Source organism: Melospiza melodia, chromosome 21 (assembly GCF_035770615.1).
Source record: "Melospiza melodia melodia isolate bMelMel2 chromosome 21, bMelMel2.pri, whole genome shotgun sequence".
Classification (NCBI taxonomy): Eukaryota; Metazoa; Chordata; class Aves; order Passeriformes; family Passerellidae; genus Melospiza; species Melospiza melodia.
Window position 1 is genome coordinate 11,635,296 of NC_086214.1, and position 20,261 is coordinate 11,655,556.

Genomic DNA, 20,261 nt, shown 5'->3' on the forward strand with positions numbered 1-20,261 from the left:
CCTCCTGCCTGCAGCACAGAGGTCCCACACAGAGAATCCAGGTTGGAACAAGGCTGGGTTAGAAAATATTAAACATTTTTTTGGCCAGAATTGTGTCACAGCCTGGGGCGAGGCCTGTGCTAGGCCTGAGGCGCCTCTGTCACTGCCACCACAGCACAAACACATAAAAGATTTTTATTTTCTCTTATCTTTCCTCAGAAACATTTTTATTTTCTCTTATCTTTCCTCCCCCACCCCTGCAGGATCCTCCCTGGAGCAGCTCCATCAGGGCCTGGTTGTATCATGGCCTGGTGAATTAAAAACAAGTGAAAAACCCCAACAAACCAATCCCAAAAATGAACTTCCAAGCCAGAAAAAGAACCAAAGGCAGCACAATAACCTTGGAAACTTTTATTAATGTTGTTTAACCAAATGAACAGGTAAAGAATTGGAGCATTTCCTTGCAAAAGCAGGAATGAAAATACAAAACTTGGTACTCCCAGATGTGCAAAAGCAGCTCAAAGCCCAGGGAACAGGACAACCTTCACTCCTGTACCTTGAACAGTATTTATCACAAAAAAGTGTGAAATATGAAATAGCTGTGCCCATCAAAATTCTCATCCAAAACTCAATTCTATCCAGAGATCTTGGTGGGTTTTTTTTGGACGAGGCCTACCCAAAATGTGGTTGAATTAAACACCAGGTATCTTCATAACAACCACATTTTTTTCCACATTCTTGTCTGATGCTGGCAGGGAACATATTGCTGCACTTGCAATCTCTGGAGAACACTGCCTTTTCCTCATTAGCTTTTTGCACAGCAATTAATCCCTTTAATCAGTCAAATCAGTTCAACACTAGATCACAAAAGCACTAAGTAAAGAGAAAACAAGAAATTACCTTGTTAAATTTAATGAGCAAGGAAAAACAGACTCTACATGGGCTGCAACACTCCAGCATGGAAACATTTCAGTGCCTGAGCAGCACCAGCAGCCCACAGAATTACAATCATTTTGTCTTTAATCTGAAAACTGCATAATGCAACAGAGCAAGGAATTCTCTAGCTTATGAAAATGTGCACGTGCAGAATAAAAAGCAGTTTCATAAGGACGTGACAGTAAAAAAAACAAACAGCTCACTTCTGCACATTGACACTGCCTGGGCATGCAACAATGGCATCAAACCAGCACAAAACATTTCAGAACAAAGAGCACTGGGTTTCCTTCTGAACTTGCTGCTGCTGTTCAAGGAAATCTGAGCTTTACAGGTGTTTATGTGGCCAAAAAGGGCTGTAATTCACAGAATAAACACTGTGCAAGCAGCAGCAAGCAGGTGATGTGTAGAACTTATTTACTCTGTGTTTTAATCACGGAGAGAGCTCTCATCCAAAATAATTCTCCTGCAGGGAAAAAAAAAAAAAAAGAGGGAAAAATGGTTATGAAGTTGGTTTATCTTCTGTAAAGTACAAGATGAAGGGAATGGGATTTCACAGTGTCTCTTTAATGGAAAACAGGAATGCAGCTCATGCCACAAATAAATTTCTGCCACAATTCCAGTTTAACTCACAGAGTCTCACCTGAAGGGTGGAGCTGGAGCCAGCTGCTGCTGGGGGTGGGATTTCTGATCCTTGATCTCATCTAAAAAACAGGGAAATTCAGCTCAGAACATGAAAGCCACACAGAGACAGCAACTGAATCAAGAGCTGCAGGTTCCTCTGCTTGATTCATTTGGAATCAGAACCCAGCCCCAGCTCTGCTGGATCACCCAGGACCCTCGTGGGGATCAGAAAATCAGAAATAATCCTGATTTCCATCCCTGAAGCCCAGTCCCAGCTCAGCTGTGGAGCTCTGACAGCAAACAGGGGCACAGCTGCTGTTGCTGCAACAATTTGTTATTGTAATGCAATAACAAGCACAGGGATGTCACCCCCAGGCTTCTACACTTTAAAACTGCCATCAATATTTCCAAAAGTAACCAGAGATTTGGGGCATTTCAAACTTTGGGTGCATCCAGCAGCTCTACAGACCAAGGGCACCTGCTGAAGTCCCTGCAGAGATTCCTGGTGCTCTGCCTCCAGCCCAGGCTCCTCTCTGCTCTACTTCATTCTTCCTTCCAGCATCTTCTGGATCCTGCAGGCTGGCAGCCCTTCAATGACAGAATTTTGTGTATCATCCTCATTTTTTTTCTTTTTTAACAGGATTAAATAGAAAATTCTGATGCCAAACATTCTGATGCCAACAAGTTCCTTTGTGAGACCGAAGTTAGGGATATGAGCACTCACTGTGGAGCTGTTCAGAGTTACTGGGCTCTGATCTTTAGTTCCAAGAGGAAAAACAGTTATTTGGGATATGAGTATTTTCCTTAAAATTATGTTTAAATGACTTCTGCCATGTTCTTCAAATTTCCTAATATACTGCCATGAAAGCACAACCATTTTCACAAACTCTTCTTTCTAAAGAGCTTTCATGACTCTGTTCTCTTAATGCACATTTTGTCTGTCTCAAAAAATTCCCCCATTCTGTCAAATTATCTCTGATTTCTGTAAAGACCAAGCACTGCCTTTCAGGGCTGTTGAAGTATTTGCTTTCCACCTACAGGAAGCTGTATTAACAAAACATTCTTTTCCATCTCAATTTAGTAGGAGAGTTCACATTCACGTCTCCAGGCAAGTTCCCTGGCACTCTCCACTCCCCAAGGAGTCTCAGCCCATTTTCTGAAAAGTCCTCCACAGATGTGCACACAGCACACAAAATAAACCCTTGAACACAAATAGAAATTATCAGCTCACCCAAGAGTGTGTCCCTGAGGCTCTTCTTGGATCTCCTCATCTCCAGGAACTGCATGGAGCATTCTTTCCAAAACATCATCCAGACTGGAGTGAGCCCTGCTCAATAAAAGATTTCAAAGTGATGGTGACAAGGGTCATGCTGCAAATTTCCAAATAAAACAGTCATAAGGGGATTTAAAGTTTTCTGTAAGCATTGAATCTTGTTAAAATTCTAAATCTTTGTAACTCAAAGCCAGACATGCCTTCCCATCCTTTTTCATACCTTTCTGTATCCTCTGCTAGATTAAATGACTCCTTAGTCCATAAACTCTGATTTGTCTTCTCATTTCTCTCAGATTCTTTTCCTGACTCTCTGCTTTCCATTTTAACTTGATCAAGAGCTATTCACATAAACAGCAAGATTTTAGTATCAAAGGAAGATAAACAAAGACATTAAAATGTTGTTTTCTTTGGTGCACTTGGGCAATTTCCAGTTGCCCACTTCTCAGTCACTCTTTCCTCAGCCAGGCCTGATTTTCTACCAGATGAACAAATTCCCATTATCTGCAGTCAAAGGTGGCCAGCAGCAAGGCCCAGATAAATATTTCACTCCAACACATTTCCAGATTCACAGGACTCCACATTTTGTCTCCCATTGAAATGAAAAATGCATGTGGAAATGAATCTTTAATCTTTCCCCTTCCAATCCCAGATATGGGAGAGAAACCCAAGGGAAACCTGAGGATGGTTTGCCTATTTATCAAAATCCAGTGACTTTCCCTCAAAGCTTTATCAGCAAATTCTGTTCCCCACAGAAATGAGGGTTAGGGTTGGGCTTAGGGCTGAGAAGGGCACCCCATGGTGAATTTTCTCAGCTGGAAATTCATGGTGATGGGGTTAAACTTAGGGGAATATTTCAGCCCCTTCTGCTGGGCTGTGATAAGCAGGAAGCACGAGGCTGCCACAAAAACTGGGAGTCTGAAATAGCTGTGCTTTATGCAAATCCAAGAAAACCACAGTGATTGAGCAGCCAGCAATAGCCTGCTGCAGTCCTCTCCCCCTAAAAACAAGAAGCTCCAATGAACGTCCATCCCTCAGGAAAAGATTTAACAAAGCTGCAGGACAACCAAACATGTGCCAGCATCATTCTGTGACTGTGTTATTTAGCTTTTTACAGACTTAACTCATGTTCTGCCTTTTTCTTTTTTTTTCCTTTTGCCTTTTTTTGTCTGCTTTTTTTTTTTTTACTGCTGCTCACTTTGTGACTCACTGGAGGAAGAAAAAAAAAGCACAGCCTATAAACATTTAGGTTTTCTGCTCCTCTGACACGACTTGTTGTACATCTAAAAATGATTCCCACTTAGCACCATTTGCATCCACAGCAGCACAAAGATTCACCACTCTGCTGTCTTTGTAACAGAGCAGGAAATCCAATATTCATTACCCCAGTGGAAGCTATTTTTTTTCCTCTGTGAAATCAGAGGCATTATTTCATGCTGGAGAATTAGGAACATTAACAGGTAGGGTGCAGTGGCCACTCTCTGAAGTGAATCACCCTCCCAGAATGGATTTGACATCACCTGCCCAGCACCTCTGCTCCTGTGGGTGTTGTCACCTGTGTGTGAGCACAGCACAAGCTCCAGTGGCACAATAAGAGCAGAAAATTTCATTTTTCCTGCTTAGACCTGCAAACCTCCCCCAGCAGCTCCCCGTGGACCTCGGAGGGAGCACACAGGGAAAGGCAGCAAACACTGGTGGGGGCACCAAGCTAAAAATTGCAATTTATTGTTCCAGCTGAACAGCCAGTGACGAGGACGCAGAGGCAGTTTGCAGCAAGGAAAAAAGAATTTTCTATTTTTAATCTCCACATTGGGACTGTTAGCAACCAACCATTCACTTGCACTCCGGAGTCTGGCAATCCCATCCCTTCCAAGCCTGGAGTGATGGAATCTTGCTGCTTTAAGTGTTCTGTTAAAAACAGCATTATTTCCATATTGGTCTAGGCTGCTTATACACTAAAATACCATATAACTTCATCCATCCAACCCTGGAGGAAAACCTGTACATTTATAATTATTTATATATTATTTTTTGAATTAATAGAATTTAAATAATATATATTATAATATATAATATAGTAAATACATTGTATTTATTACAATAATTAAATTACATATAATATAATTGTAAATATTTGTATATTTATACATATTATATAAAATTATAAATATAAGTATATGTTATTATATATTACATAATATTTATATATTTATCAATATTCATAATTATTAATATTTATAATTCTATATATCACAATAATATAATTATATAATATATCATATAATAGGTACTATATATTATATATAATAATATATAATAAATATACTATATACTAAATTATAAATATTCATATATAAATATAAATATATTATTATATATTTATATTTTATCAATATTTATAATTACTAATATTTATAATTATATGTAATACAATAATATAATTATATCATAATATTATGTCTCGTAATAAGTACTATATATAATATAGAATAATATATACTGAATATAATATATTATAATATATTAGTAAATATAATAATTTATATATTATAATTTATAATTATTTTATATATTAACCTACAGGCTGCCCATGACCATCATTAATGGCATCACCTTTGATGCCAACTCCACAGGTTCTTTTTTTGGTGATTGAGGAAATAAGGTGAGGATGGACAATTTAATTATCTAATGTCTGGTGTTAATTTAGGACGAGCTTAATGATGGATAAGCAAAGCAAACTCTTCTCCAATACCCTGCAGTGAAAACCACACAGAGGTTTTACATTTTTGTGTGAACACAAGAAGAAAATGCAAATCACTGAGCTCTGCACAGACACCTGGGGGGTGCAGCTGCCTCCTCTAATAGGGAACACAAATTGCTCCAGGACACCTTTGAAAAATTCAGTGTACACCAAACTCCTCTCTGTGTTAAACTCCACCTGCACTCAGTGTGCTCTCAGCAGCAGCAAGGAAACACTCAGAGAAATGCAGAGGCCTCAAGAACTGCCAGTTATTTAAGCTGCTGATCATTTTAAGCTCTTGATCTTCCTCATAATTGACTGCAACTAATTTGGAAGCTCCAGTGTATTTTGGCAGTGAATGGTTTGGGAGAAATCCTGACTGAGCACAGCTGGAAAGCCTCCCACAGTTTGGGGTGAAGTGCCTCTTACCAATTTCATCCAGCAGCTCTTGGGCTGGTGGAGGCAGCTCATCACTGGAGGGGGGAGATGCCTCTGAGAGTGCTGAGACAGAGAAAAAAAATATTCCAGTTAATTAGCAGTGATTAATCCTTAATAACTGTGACATAGGCTTACACTCTGATAGCATCTTGCTTACATATTTCATTTAACACCCTGCACGAGCCTGGCTCATTCATATTTTATCAAATTTCCCTCAGTAATTCCATAATGGAAAAATCATTTGGAGCCAGACTTGCACATTCAGCTCCCAATGGTGTATCAGAAATCTGAGGCCAGTAATATTTACACTTCAAACAGAGGTTGATTTAGAGGTCAGAGTTCTCAGTGTGCAGGTGCAAACACAAAATCCATAACCTAATTAGCACCAGCAGTACATGGTTGAGTGCTCAGCTATTTATCCCTCTAAAAAGAGACATCCAGGAGCAAAAGAAGAAGGGGAAAAAAAAAGGAAAAATAATTAATAGACTGGTGAATTTCCTTTCAAATCCATTTCTCTGTTTATTGAACAATTTATTTTGGCTGGGGCTGGGATAAAAGACTTACCAGGTGCCTGCCTGGTGTTCCTCAGGGATGAAGCAACTGGTGGCAACCCAACCTGAGTGAGATCAAACAGAATTAAATACAAGAAGTAAATTGAGAAACTGCTGATCTTCAATCCTCCCCTTCAACATCCCAAATCCAAAATTTAGGTAGAACCTTCAATTAAAGCCTGAGCTGACCATTAAATTTTAAACGAAGCTTTCCAATCAGCCCAGAATATGAAAACAGAGTAAGACTGATGTGTCAAAACTTTTTCTTACACTGCTGTGCATCATAATTTAGCTGTGAGATATCATCAGCTTCATAATCTTTATTTCAACACTCTGAACAGACAATTGGATGGGGATTTTCTGACTGGGCAGTTTCAAGATTTCTTCAGTTCCCATTCTCTGCTTGGAATCGTTCACTATTAAATCCAGGCACATCTGTTCTTTAGAAGAGCCCCCCAAAAATTAAACATTTGTAACCAGAGGCAAATCCTCACTGCCCTCAGAGTTGCAATATGCACTTAATTCTAGAATAAGATTTTGGACATGAAGTGACAACAGAGCCACTCAGGGCTGTAAATGAATTTAATGAATTCCAACTGTTCTGGCACTGGAGCAGCACGACACAGACCTGCCTGCGCCAGGTCAGCTGCACAATGAGCAAACTCTGATTCCAGCTCTGAACCACAGCCCCAGCACTGGAAATAACAAGAAAGGTGAAAAGGCAACTGTGTTATACAAAACTGTTTTATACAGAACTGTCTGCAAAGGCAATTTGAGATAATGCTGTGGCTCAGGAGCACCTTCAGTGCCAAAAGGATCAGTGGAAATGCCTGCAGCGACCTTGGAAACTCTGCACTCCAAAGGGTTTGAACAAAGCCAACGAGATTGGGCACGTTTAATGTGCAGAAAAAGGAGAAAAAAGCTTTGAACAAAGGGCTCATTCAAACCACCTTCTGCAGAGTCCATTCCGGACTCTGGGCAGAATCCAGTCCGGCCTTTCCCTTTTGCCAAGTCCATTCCAGACTCTGGTCAGAATCTGGTCCAGTTTTTCCCTTTTTCCAACTTCATTCCAGACTCTGACCAGAATCTGGTCCAGGTTTTCCCTTTTGCTGAGTCCACTGGAACTCCAGCCAAAATCCAGTCCAGGTTTTCCCTTTTGCCAAATCCATTCCAGACTCTGGGCAAAATCCACTCAATTTTTTTATTTTGCTGAGTCCACTCCAGACTCCATTTGGAATCCATTCCAGGTTTTCGAATTTGCTGAGTCCATTCCAGACTCTGGCTAAAATCAGGTCTGAGCAAGTCCATTCTGAAATCCAGTCCGGGTTTTCCCTTTTGCTGAGTCTATTCTGTACTCCAGCCACAATCCAGTCTGTGTTTTCACTTTTCCTGAGTCCATTCCAGACTCCAGGTGAAATCCGGTCTGGGTTTTTCCTTCTGCCGAGCCCATTCCATACTCCAGCCATAATCCAGTCCGGATATTCCCTTTTGCTGAGTCCATTCCAGACTCCAGGCATAATCTGGTCCGGGTTTTCCCTTTTGCCGAGTCCATTCCGTACTCTGGGTAAAATCCAGGATTCCAAAGGCTGGGAAGTGGAAATTCCCAACAGCCAGGGAGGGATGGAGGGCAGGGAAGGGCCACTTGGAGAGAGGCCAACATTCACCAACAAGAGGAACCCAAATCTTTGTGCAATCAGTGCCTGAAATCAATCAGGACTTTTGCCTCTTCATCCACAGAGCCATGACTCCAAAACCCTCACAAAGACCCACAAGCATTTCTCTGCTTGCATTTCTTCTTAATAAAAGTGTTGTCAAAAATATTTTTAAGGAACATTAAAAGAATATTTATAGAAACTCCTGGTGTAAGTGATTTTCTGACTTACAGGCTCTTTCGGTCCAAATGGGCAAACTCTTGGAGCCACCACTGGAATTTCCAAGCTCCTCTCCCCTTCCCAGGCTGTGGTGAAAGTCTTGAACAGCGTGGAGGAGGTCTCTTGAGAGCCACAAAAGGAAGAATCTGAAGAAAATTCACGGCACTGTTTGTATTTCTCAAAGGCTAATGGAAATTTTTCGTCTAGAATTAAAAAAAAAAATAAACAGGAAAAAAAAAGTGAAGACAGCAAAGCTGGAGAATTATTTTTGGAATTTTTGAATCTTTAGCACATTTCAACAGAAGCAGAAAAAAATTTAAAGGGAACAGGCACCTGCATAAGAAACTCTATCCATAAAAGACCAAACTGAGGTTGATAACTCAGGAATTCCACCTCAGACAAAACTTTGCCAACTAAGAAATTCCAGCCTCTGTTTAACACCAAATTAATGAAGCACAAATGTTAATTCATTACTCTTTAGCACTCCAGTTCAACAAACATTTATCATGTCATTTAACTTGTTATAAACTTACTGAGTGCTTATTAAATTGCCTTTAAAATGCTAAAATCCACATGTATCAGTTAAAGTTAAAATTACTTAATTTCTGATTTATGAAGGCTGCCAGAGACCTTTCAGGCAGTGACGTTTTCAGCTGTGTCCCTGTAAATTCTCCTTTAATTCTGTGTCTTTGAACAACGAGATTTTCAACAGGAACAACAGCATTTCTCGTGCAAGCCTGACATTCCCGCACAGAGAAATGGAGGTTCACGATTCACCTTGATGATTTTCACATTAAAAAAATCCTGGCAGAGAGGCCTGGCTGGCACAGAGAGGAGATTCACAATTCCCTGTGAATCCTCTTTTCCCCCCTCCCTGCATTACCTGAGCCCAGGGGGGTGCTGACACTGGTGGGAGCGTGGCTCAGCCGAGGCGTTCTACACTCCACACCCCTCTGGAAGTTCTGCTCACAGGGGATGCTGGACAAATCCTGAATATCTGCCACTGATCTGAATTATTGAGAGATGTTCTGACAGTTAGAATGGCCACTTTCCTGCACCTGTGAATCACCAGATCCTGCTATTTTCAGGGTCTTGAAATTTTAATTTCGTGCAGTCTTATCTAGCTCGCTGGAATGGAAGGAGATGTTCCCTTTGAGACTCCGCACAGGAATCTTGGGAGGGCCAAAATCACCATCCTCAGGGAAGTTAAAGAGGCAGAAAAGGTTAATTATTTGCTTCCCCTTCCTTTCCAGGATGTGTTAAATAATCCTCCTTCAAAACCAGCTCAGGAAGCTGCTTCCAGAAAGGGCAGGAGCTCCAAATGTGAACCAAAAGGCAGAAAAAAATCCCCAAAGGCAAGGGAAAACCTCAAGGGTTAACAAGAATTAATGAGCCATTAATTAAGACTAAATGTAGGCCTTGAGAGCATTTAAAAGAACGACTCTGATAAACTGAGACTGCTGAAGGCACTGACACAGCCCCAAGTGAAAAAAATTAATTCCAAATTGATCAAATTTTGGGGAGATACACCCTGGATTCCATCATCCTCAAAGGCCATGGAAAGAACAGACACCTCCTGTAAATCAGTAATTTTATGCAAATCTCCATTAGCTGTAAATATAAATTAACCTCATTAGCTGAATCACAAACATACTCTGCTGATTTTTTTTTTCTCCCTGAAAATCACAGGACTATTTCTGTAATAAAATTTATTTGGCTCCACACGAACGATTTGCTCTTTAAAGTGATTTTATTTCCCTGTGCCATATGGAGAGAAGAAGAAACCAGGAATCCTCACACTTGCATGGGAAGAAGCACACCCAGATGAACACCAAGTTAATTACTTCTGAATATGAAAATATTCCCAACTCAGGACAACACTTTTACACCAATCTCACAACTTTTCACAGGAAAATACTCTTCCAATACTCTGGGGAGTCTTCTCTTGGTCTGTCCCACCTCCCTTGACAAAATTTTGTAGTTAATGACCAATTTGCTGAAGTTTTGCTATAAAATGTGGCTCTTACACATCTTTTTCTTGGCATTCCTCCTGTGGCTCCCACAGCATTGCTTCTTGTGCTGCATCCACACTGAAACGAGGGAGGAAAGGTCACATTCACCCTCAGAAAATTATGGAAATTGAGAAATTTGGTTTCCTTTCCTTCAGGAAGTTTAAGCATTACCTTCTCTCTGAGGTAGACTGCAGCTCATAAACACTTTTTGCTTAAAACCTTAGAAGGTGGGGACTGGTAGGAGAAAAATGTCATTTTTAACAGATTTGTTAAAACTTCTAATTGACATTTGCAGCTTCAGAACAAAAGTGAAATTAATAAAATTAAGTGAAATTAATTAATTAATCTGCCTGCTCATCTGGCGCTGGGGACTGGCAGCTCCTCCCTAGGATGTCAGAATGGAACAAAATTATTAACCAAAAATAAAAAAAGAAATAAAAAAGAGATGTGAAGCGAGTGATCTGAGGCACTGCTGGAATATCAATGAGAGCAGGCAGTGGCACTAATTGTCTGCCAGGAACACGGAGAAATAATGACATTTAAATGCTCACCTCGTTAAAATTTGGTGAAATTAATAAAATGAAATCAAAGAAATCAAAACCTAGGCATACACACCACTCCGTTGTTCCATCATCCCTTGATCTGTCTCAGATTGTGACAAGGTCAAAGAGGATTAGGCAGAGAGCAACATCCCCTCTGTCCTGCTGCCAAAAGTTCCTAGGTGGAGGGAGCAACCAAAAACCTTCTTTTTTTATCCTAAAGCCAAGTTTTCCACTGCTGGTGCCTCCCATCAGCTCCTGGGTGGCAAGGAGCCCTGGCAGTCACAGCCAACTTCTGGAAAAATTTTACCATGCTGGTAAAATAGAACATTTTAATAATACAAACTTAATAATACAAAATTTAATAATATAAATTTAATATAATAATAATATAAATTTAATAAAATTAAATATAAAATATAAAATTTCATAGGGGGGACAAAAAAACCCTCTGTTTTTCAGAGGAGCCAGCCAAACCTCCAAGGTTTCAGAGGCTGCCAAATCTGATGTTACCCCCAGGCAGGATCCAGTGAACATTCCTGGGCTGATCCCCTGGGGTTGGGAAAGGCAGGATCTTCATGGCTCCACTTCAGCTCCACAACCAAAATTAAAGCAGATGACTGAAGCTTTAATTTGAATTATCTTTGCTCTGTTTCAGCCTGTGGTTTATCAGGAATTGTGATATGTACATGGCTTTTTTTCCCCCTATTTTAGCTCCCTCATTAAGGCAGAAAAAACCCCACCAAACTCTGCAAAAGACAAAATCCCTTGAGACCTGTGAAAATCCCTTTTTGTATTTTCTTAGCAAGGAGCTGAGCTGTGTAGATAATCATTAAAAACCACCACTGGCATCTTATTTGAATATTAGATATATAAGCAGAATTAATGAAGAGAGCACACTTTAAAAGCTAATTTATGCCTGAAGGAACTATGAAAATGAGTTTTTCTACCTGGCTCCAGGCATTTGGCTCAGCTGATTCACTCCCAGCTTGTTTCTGCCACTGCTCTGTGGTGTTGTGCTGCAGAATGGCATTTTTCCTCCTGAATACAAATAACAAATATGTTCCCTGTTATTGGCTTTTGCAAGCACAAAAGAAAACAACCCAACTCATTGAACAGGAAATTGCGATTTTATTAATTTTTTCTTTTTTTTTTTTTTTTTCTTTTTTTTTTTTTTTTTGTCTGAGTTCTTGTGACCTTTGTTGTTATGGAGAGACAAATGTGTTTTAAAGATGCATTTTCATAAACATGGCACAGCTGCCAGACAGGCACTGGAGCACTGGGGAATATCACAACATTTAGAGATTTGAGCTAAAAGAGACAACAGAGTAAGGAAACAATGATTCTTGCATTATTCTGCACACACACTCTGTCAGCTCTCACTGGGTTTAAGCCCAAGATCCTCCCAGCAATGAGAATATTAATGTGTAAATACAACTCTAATTCAGTTTCCAGCACCACAGCAAGTTGCATAAAAAGATTAAACTTCGCCCCAGGGTAAAAATAAAAAGGTTTCAAACAAGTTTTTTGTTTTGGCTTTTTAACTGAAACACAGCAAGTACATAAACACTGCATCTGAAATGATTTCAGGCACTGCAATGCCCAAACCAAAATCCTAAATGGCCTGAAATCTCCCAGAAATAATAATTTTGAAATGAGAGATCAACTGAGCCTGAAGAATGGAAGTCCAGCCTTGTGACAGGAGAGCTGCTGGCAAAAATATCAATGCAACAATTCTGTGTCCCTGCCTCAGAAGTGCTTCTGTAAAAAGGACATTTACCTGGAGCCTGAACTGCTGTATCTGCAGGTGATCTCTGTAAAAATCCTGCACAAACATCTTCAGCTCTGCCCTCAGCATCTGAAGTCTGAAAAGGGGAAAAAGAGGATTTAATTCCATTTTTGACAGAGCAGCTGCAAAGGGCAGGACAACCCTCCCAGGATGATGGGAGTGGAGAGAGAAACTTTTCAGGAGCTCATCAGCAAACAGCCCAGACTGGATTTAACAGTAAAATAGGAAAGTTTTGTATCTTCCAGAAATTAGTGAAGATTAATTTGCTTACTCTTACCCAAATCTTTATTTGCAGGTACTGTTTTGAAAGAAAAGAATAATAACGAAGAAAAAAAATCTCCCATTTTCCACAGCTCTCTTCAAATCAAATGTGAGCACAATTAAACCACATGTTGTGTAACTCATGTCCAAAAAATGTAATTTTTACCTCTGGTTCTGACCTTCCCTCAAGAGCAGGAGGAAGGAAATAATCAGGAGTGAAGAATTCTTCAGTCACATCAGGAGGTGAATTAAGGGAACAATGCAATTCCCTTGAATGTCCCTGTGAAAGACATCACCACCTGAGATGATCCCCCTCTCTATTAATAAAAACCACACATTTCAACCAATAAAAACCACTGCAATTCTGAAATTCTATTTAATTATTCCCTGACTTTCCACCCACCTCCTGCTCCTTGCATTACCTTGGTGGTTTATAAAACAAAATAACAAAAAAGAAGGATGAATGAGGAGGGGAATTGTTACTCAGATCAGCTCAGGCTAAAGTTTTCCATGGACAAGCAGCTGCCACTGAACTCCCTGGATTTCTGTACATACTCTAGAGAGACTCTCAGCTTGCTGAGGAAGGGCTGAACTCTTAGGAATGGATTTTCCAGACTCTGCCTCCTCATCTGGTGCTGGGGACTGGCAGCTCCTCCCTAGGATGTCAGAATGGAACAACATTATTGACCAAAAATAAAAAAAAAAAATAAAAAAAGAGATGTGAAGTGAGTGATCTGAGGCACTGCTGGAATATCAATGAGAGCAGGCAGTGGCACTAATTGCCTGCCAGGAACACGGAGAAATAATGACATTTAAATGCTCACCTCGTTAATTAATCTAAGCAGGGGAACCTTGCCCTGTTCCTTTGTCCAGAACTTTTTGAAAAGCTTTACCCACTGAGCTGCTGCCGGAAAAGCAGCTGTGTGGTGAGACTGGAAGGAATAAAAGTGTGACAGCACTCTCAGGGCTCTGAGAGCTCTGGGTTCCTCCTGCTGATAACATTCATCAGCGATGATGAAGGTCCCCAAGCTCATCCCCTCCACCCATTAACACCTAATAATCACCTTATCTCTATTTGTGCCCATCAGGGAGTGCCTGACTTGCTCTGAGGGCAAGATAAAATGGACAAAATCTGTAAAAATTCACAGAAGCTGAGATGTGAATGGAAATGGAAGGGGACAAAAAACAAAAAGAGAGCAGAGCATTTACCCGTGGTGGAAGGCCTGGGTGCCGGCTCCAGGTCGCTGTCCCCAGAGTCGGTTCTGTCCTCACTGTCCCAGGGCTCAGCAGCCTCACCTGGCTGCCACCCCCAGCCCTGCTGAGCTCTGGGGGTCCCAGCAGGGACATCCTGGGGCATCTCCTTGACACTCTCAGCTTCACTCTCAGACGTGCACTCGCTGCCAGGGTAGGGACAGCCGAGCCCCAGCCGGCCTGAGGCCACCCTCCTGGCCATCTGCTTGACTTCAACTACACAAAAAAACCCCCAAAATTACCACTTGACACCCGGGGATCTGGAGCTTCAGAGCATCCCCTGTGTTTCACTGTGCCCGCAGCGTGGAAATTTGGAAAATCTGCATTTGGAAATGCAAAGGTTAGAGCTGGCAGCACCACGACTTTTGTTATGAAAAGAGCTAAACACTTCCTTTTATTTTAAATAAAATAAAGATTTTTAATTTTTAAAAACCTGCACAAAATGATGTGGACAAGTCTCCACAGGAACAGGTTTTGTTGGTTGGATTCTCCATTATCCATGCCCGTGCTGCCATCCACTGGGCACTGCCATCCCTGCCCCTCCTGAATCCTCACCCTGCCCAACACCAGGCTGGAAATCCCTCCAGCTCCAGAAACCAAACCACCCCAACGTGCCTGGGATTATTTTATGCCCAGAATGTGCAAGACACGGGATCCCACTCACTTGGATTCCCTCCGAGAACAACCTCACAGATCTTCAGCAATTAAAGCACAGAGACCTTTCCTCGTGTGCTGAGTTTAATGCTCTGCACTGCAGCAGGATTTCTGATATTAATGCTAACTTAACACTGATTTAATATTGATTTAACACTGATTTGACACTGATTTAACACTGATTTAATATTGATTTGACACTGATTTAACACTGATTTAACACTGATCTGACACTGATCTGACACTGACTTAACATTGATTTAACACTGATTTGACACTGATTTAACACTGATTTAACACTGATTTACTCACTCCTCCACCCTGACTGCACCACCCTCCTCTTCTCGCTGCTTTTTTTGCTGCAGAATTCCACCCTTGGCTTTGAATGGCACCTGCAAGAAATGATTATGAAATGCACAAACTATTTTAGAGCCTGAGCATATTGTGTCAAGTATTCCCCAGCCAGGAAAAGGCTCCAAGTTGTTTTAACATCAATTAGAGCACGTGTGCCTCTCAGCCTTTTAACAACCCAGCAGAACCAGCAGATTGAGCTGCCAGGAGCTTGGAAAGCACAGATAATAATTATTTAGGTTTATTCCAGATTAACCAGACAAGCTGTACATCTCAGAGCAGAGCTGCAGATGCTGCAGCTCCAAAAACCACACCATGGGTGATTGTGGGGATTGTTTTATTGAGGGGATCACAATTTCACACCTGGACAGTGATTCTCCAACCAGAGTTCACTCCCTGACCTCCACTGACCATCAAATATTTCTGTTCTAACCTCTACCAGCAGGTATTTCTGATCCAAATGGATCATGGATTAGTTTAAAAACTGCAGCAATTTTCCTGATTTGATCTTCCCTGCCCATGGAATATTTCTGTTCTAATATTTCTGTTCTAACCTTTACCAACAGGTATTTCTGATCCAAAATGGATCATGGATTAATTTAAAACTGCTGTAATTTTTTCTGATTTGACCAAACATTGAAAGAAGTGTCTGTCCCCCTCTTTCCAACACGAATCTGCACAAGTTTTGCCAGGTAATTTCAACATGTGCTTTCCATTCCTGCTTAAAACCACAGAGAAATGACCCTAAAAAGCGTTTCTGCTGGGAATTGAAGGAGGCTGTGCCCAGAGAGGAGAACCACCTTCATTAACACCTCCCCACATTGCTCTCCTTAGGCCCTGCTACATTTTGGACCACTGACCTCCATCCCAGAGGCATGTGAAATCATTTTTAACAGCACTGTTTAGCACAAAGTGCCCTGTCACAGCAGCTCTGCAGCTGACAGTGACTCACAGCAGGCTCCTCTCTGCACAGATGGCTTTTGCCTTCCTGAGGAACATTTAATGCCAGCCTTGATCCTGATGTGCCTCTCTCTCTGCAGATGGATCTGTCAGAATTAACTCTTGTGTGAATAAGATCAAAACTCACCACTTCTCCTCCTCCCTCCTTGCTGCAGGATGTGAATCAGCTCCTCTCTGGCACTGCAAGTTGAACTTTTGCTGGCTCCTTGCAGACACGTGTGGGAGGGAATGCTGAAAGGAGTCCAACCAGCCGTGATTCAGCACACACTGGGCACTCTGCTAATTACTGCTAATTACTGCCTGAGCTGGCTGGGATGCAGCCTCAGAACAGGACAGCACCAACTTTAATCCCCGAGTTTTATTTTAGTTTTATTTTAGTTTTATTTTAGGATGACAACTCCAGCAGAATATAAATATAAAATATAAATCCAGCTCTGCCCTGCATTTATAGCAGTTTCAGGTGCAGGCAGTGAAAACATGGAACTTCCAGGGGGATGAGTGGACCTGAATGAGTCAAGATTATCCTGACAGGAGAGATGTAATTGGATTTCTCTCTTTCTCTTTGGTCCATGTATTTAATAATGAAAGTGATCCAGAAGCCCCTCCCGGTGACAGCTTAGGCCTCAACACAAACAGAAATATTTCTCCACTGAGAGAAGAGGAGAAAGAGGAGAAAATTTCTCCTTTTCCCTGAGATTCCCATCTCCATTTCAGTGCAGGATTTGGATTCTAACCCCACCCTGAGCCCCTGGATCAGTGCTGTCCTGGGAGGACTGGAGAGAAAGGGGAAATAACACAATTGCACTGCTGAGCTGCCTTCATTCCTGTATTTAAAGCCCATTTGAAAGGACCCTCCTGGACACCACCCATCCCTGCTAAGGATCACAGAAATGATAACCAGGCCCTTGCTCAACACTTTACCTCCTGGTTTGGGCTCCCTTCACCATCCAGCCCCACGCTGCAGCCCGGGTCACGATGGGGGGCTGCAATTTTGCTCTTCCATTTCTCATTCTGCATTGCCTCTCTGTCCTTGGCTGTCCTGGGAACAGCCTGGAAGCTGTCTCTGCCTGGTGCCTGACACGTTACTGGAGGTGGAATGTAATCCCTGGATGGTGGAGCCACAGCCTGGTGTAAAAGAATATCAGCTCCAGAAAGAGCCTCGCTGGTGCTTTGGGAAGCAGCACCAGAGCCATCCCAGTGTCTTCCTTTAGAATTTCCCTTGGGGAGCAGATTCATCCTGAGCTCCTGGAGCAGCCTGCTCTGCTTTGCCTGGGCCTTCAGCCTGTCCAGCTCCTGCTCAGTCCTGCTCAGGGAGTGCCCAGCCTGCTGCAGCATGCTCTGCATGATCTTCAGGTTCAGCACGCACTTGCTGATGTGCTGCTCGCTCTGGGAGGGGCTGCTCAGCCTGCTGCCAGCATCTCCCCTCATCTGGGACAGCCCAGGGGCTTCTCTCACCCTTTCCTCTTCCTCCTCCTCCTCATCTTCCTCTTCCTCCTCCTCCTCCTCTCCAGTGAAGCCTGTGCTGGACCCTGAGGATTCCTCTCCCTCCTCAGCCTCCCACTGGCTCTGCTCTTGCTCCTGCTGCCTTTCTGCATCCCTTGGAGCCTGGCCTGACCCAGGTCCTCCTTGCAGGAAATCCTGGGGACCTTCTGGGTAACTGGCCAGGATTTCATTCATCTCAAAGCTGCACAGGCTCTCGTCCACATCGCTCTCACTGCAGGGAGAAGCTGCTGGCTGCCCCTCAGAGCAGACACTGTCCTGCTCAGGGGGCTCTGCTGCCTCCTGCAGCACCACAGCACTGCTCTCCTGGGGGAAAGCAGAGTCCTTGGGGGCAGGAAAACCACCTGGGAAATGCAATTGGAAACATGGAATCATTTCTCCAGAAATCCAACAATTTGCAATTCTGCTAAATTGGGAATTCAGAAATTCCACGAGCAGCATTTGACACCTCTGCTGAAAACTCTGCCTGGACAAAACAGATTTGGAGTCCTGAGTCTACATAAAGTGGCAGCTAAAATCCAAAACCAACTGCTTCCTATCTTCAACCTGCACCATAAAATCTGTGAGTGCTCCCATTTTATTTGGGATTTCTGTCAGCCTGCTGTGAGGAACACATGAAGGACATCCTGCCCCAGGAAACTCACCAGCCTTGCTTATCTCTCTTTCCTGGACTTCCACTGTTCTCTTCTGGAAGCTAAAAGCTGATGCCCAGCAGATGTTGACATCTGCAAGCACAGCAGATCTCTGGGCTTTGGGTATTCCACCACTTTCAGATTTAACCAAGTCCTGTAAAACAAGACAAAAAAAGGAATAAAATACAATTGTATTTGACAGTTCTGTGTCTCTGCCTGCTTTTCTGAGAGTGTTGGGTCACCTCCTCTAGATTTAAGCAGAATCTGAACGGACATATCAAAGATTAGAGGGCTGGAAATCACCTTCAGGTCATTTTTGAGGATATATTGAATATCCTGGAGCTTCATGGAGCGGTTCCTCTGCTTGGGTTCCAGCCCTGACTTGACAACATCATAATAGAGCAGGGGGAGCCTGACATCTGCCTGCAGCTGCTGCCCTGAAAGGATGAGCTGCTTCACAGCTGAGTCTTCCACACCTTTCCAGGGAGGGCTCTCTGCAAGACACAAGAGCAGATTTTATGTCACCAGCTGCACATTATTGTTAATTAAAAAAAAATTACATCATTTCCTAATGTGATTTTTTAAAAGAAGTGATAAAATAAAATGTAATAAAATAAAAAAATCACATTATTCCCTGTCCATTCAGTATTTTACAATTAAAAACAAGCACTGGTATCTCCTCCCTGTCTTATTGAATGCTTTCAAGGGAGCTGACAGAAATATCCAGAGGAGAGTGACACTGCAAACAGCCCTGCTCTGGATTCTTCACTGGGATTAATTTTTAGGGTAATTGTTTCTCCCATTTCACTGTCAGAATAGTCAGAGTGAATGCAGAGCAGACATTATCTGTAATAACAGCTACAATAACACAGTAACATTAACTTATCTCCAAGTTATCACACAGATCCAAAACACAAAAGCTGCACAAGCTTGTTGTGAACAGTGAAAAGACTTAATTGAATGTTTTGCTGTGCTGGTAGGAAGAAGAAGAAAAATAAACAGCAGAAAAACACTTTATTTCTCCAATAATTTCATCCCTTAGCCACACAATTTTTTTCTGATCACATTTTACAGGAGTTCCCAATAATCTCTGTTATTGTCGTTAATATTTGGGGTTTTTTGCGTGGTTTATTTTTTTCAGTTTATTTTTGCCTGTTTATTTTTTAATTTTGCCTGGTTGATTTTTTTATGCCAAAGCCGTGCTCTGACCTGTCAGGGCCTCCTGCAGCACTGCACAGAAGCTGTAAACATCAGACTTGACCGTGCCAGGTTTGCCCAGGACGATTTCAGGGGAGCTCCAGCGGAACAGCTGGGCCGGGACAGGGATTCGGGTCAGGTCACTGTGCTCCCCACTGTCCTTGCTGCAAAAAAAAAGGGGAAAAATTGGAAATTAGGACATAAAACACGCTCAACTGCAAGGGCTGTATTTAGGAATTAAACACCTGAGTGTCCTACAGCTTTTAGTTTAATACATAAAAGGTTCAGGGCAAATAGAAATGCGCAGTAAATGTATTTTGGCAAAGATTGTCTGGGGAAAGCAACACCTCCTTTAATGACTTTACAAAAAAAAAAAAACCTAAAATAAGAAAAAAATATAAAATAAAATAGAAATAAATATAATACTAATATTAATAGTAACAACTGTAACAATAATAATAGTAATAATAATAGTAACTATAATAATAATAGATATGTGCAGTAAATGCAAATAGAAATGTGCAGTAAATGTCTTTTGAAAAAGTTTTTCTGGGGAAAGCAACACCTTCTTTAACAACCTTACAATTAAAAAAAAAACTAAAATAATAAAAAAAATTAAATAAAATATAAATAAAATATAATAATGATAATAATGATAATTAAAATAAATAATGTACTAATACTAACACTAATAATAATAATATTAATA

At 41.6% G+C, this 20,261-nt stretch overlaps 1 protein-coding gene across 1 annotated transcript in view; it reads right to left on the reverse strand.

Annotated features, from left to right (window-relative positions):
• Positions 1-375: 375 nt before the first annotated feature.
• Positions 376-20,261, reverse strand: part of TEX14 (testis expressed 14, intercellular bridge forming factor) — a 38,883-nt gene continuing 18,997 nt past the window's right edge. Inside the window, exons 10-30 of the mRNA XM_063173907.1 lie at positions 19,565-19,716; positions 18,659-18,849; positions 18,368-18,509; positions 17,145-18,067; positions 16,351-16,454; positions 15,225-15,304; positions 14,217-14,474; positions 13,563-13,663; positions 13,174-13,287; positions 12,738-12,822; positions 11,908-11,998; positions 10,434-10,496; positions 9,290-9,414; positions 8,419-8,609; positions 6,549-6,600; positions 5,976-6,047; positions 3,030-3,147; positions 2,768-2,863; positions 2,006-2,124; positions 1,556-1,616; positions 376-1,378 (exon numbers count right to left, since the gene is read on the reverse strand). Coding sequence (XP_063029977.1) covers positions 1,342-1,378; positions 1,556-1,616; positions 2,006-2,124; positions 2,768-2,863; positions 3,030-3,147; positions 5,976-6,047; positions 6,549-6,600; positions 8,419-8,609; positions 9,290-9,414; positions 10,434-10,496; positions 11,908-11,998; positions 12,738-12,822; positions 13,174-13,287; positions 13,563-13,663; positions 14,217-14,474; positions 15,225-15,304; positions 16,351-16,454; positions 17,145-18,067; positions 18,368-18,509; positions 18,659-18,849; positions 19,565-19,716 — 3,175 coding nt within the window. The 3' untranslated portion in view covers positions 376-1,341. The remainder of the gene's footprint in view (positions 1,379-1,555; positions 1,617-2,005; positions 2,125-2,767; positions 2,864-3,029; positions 3,148-5,975; positions 6,048-6,548; positions 6,601-8,418; positions 8,610-9,289; positions 9,415-10,433; positions 10,497-11,907; positions 11,999-12,737; positions 12,823-13,173; positions 13,288-13,562; positions 13,664-14,216; positions 14,475-15,224; positions 15,305-16,350; positions 16,455-17,144; positions 18,068-18,367; positions 18,510-18,658; positions 18,850-19,564; positions 19,717-20,261) is intronic.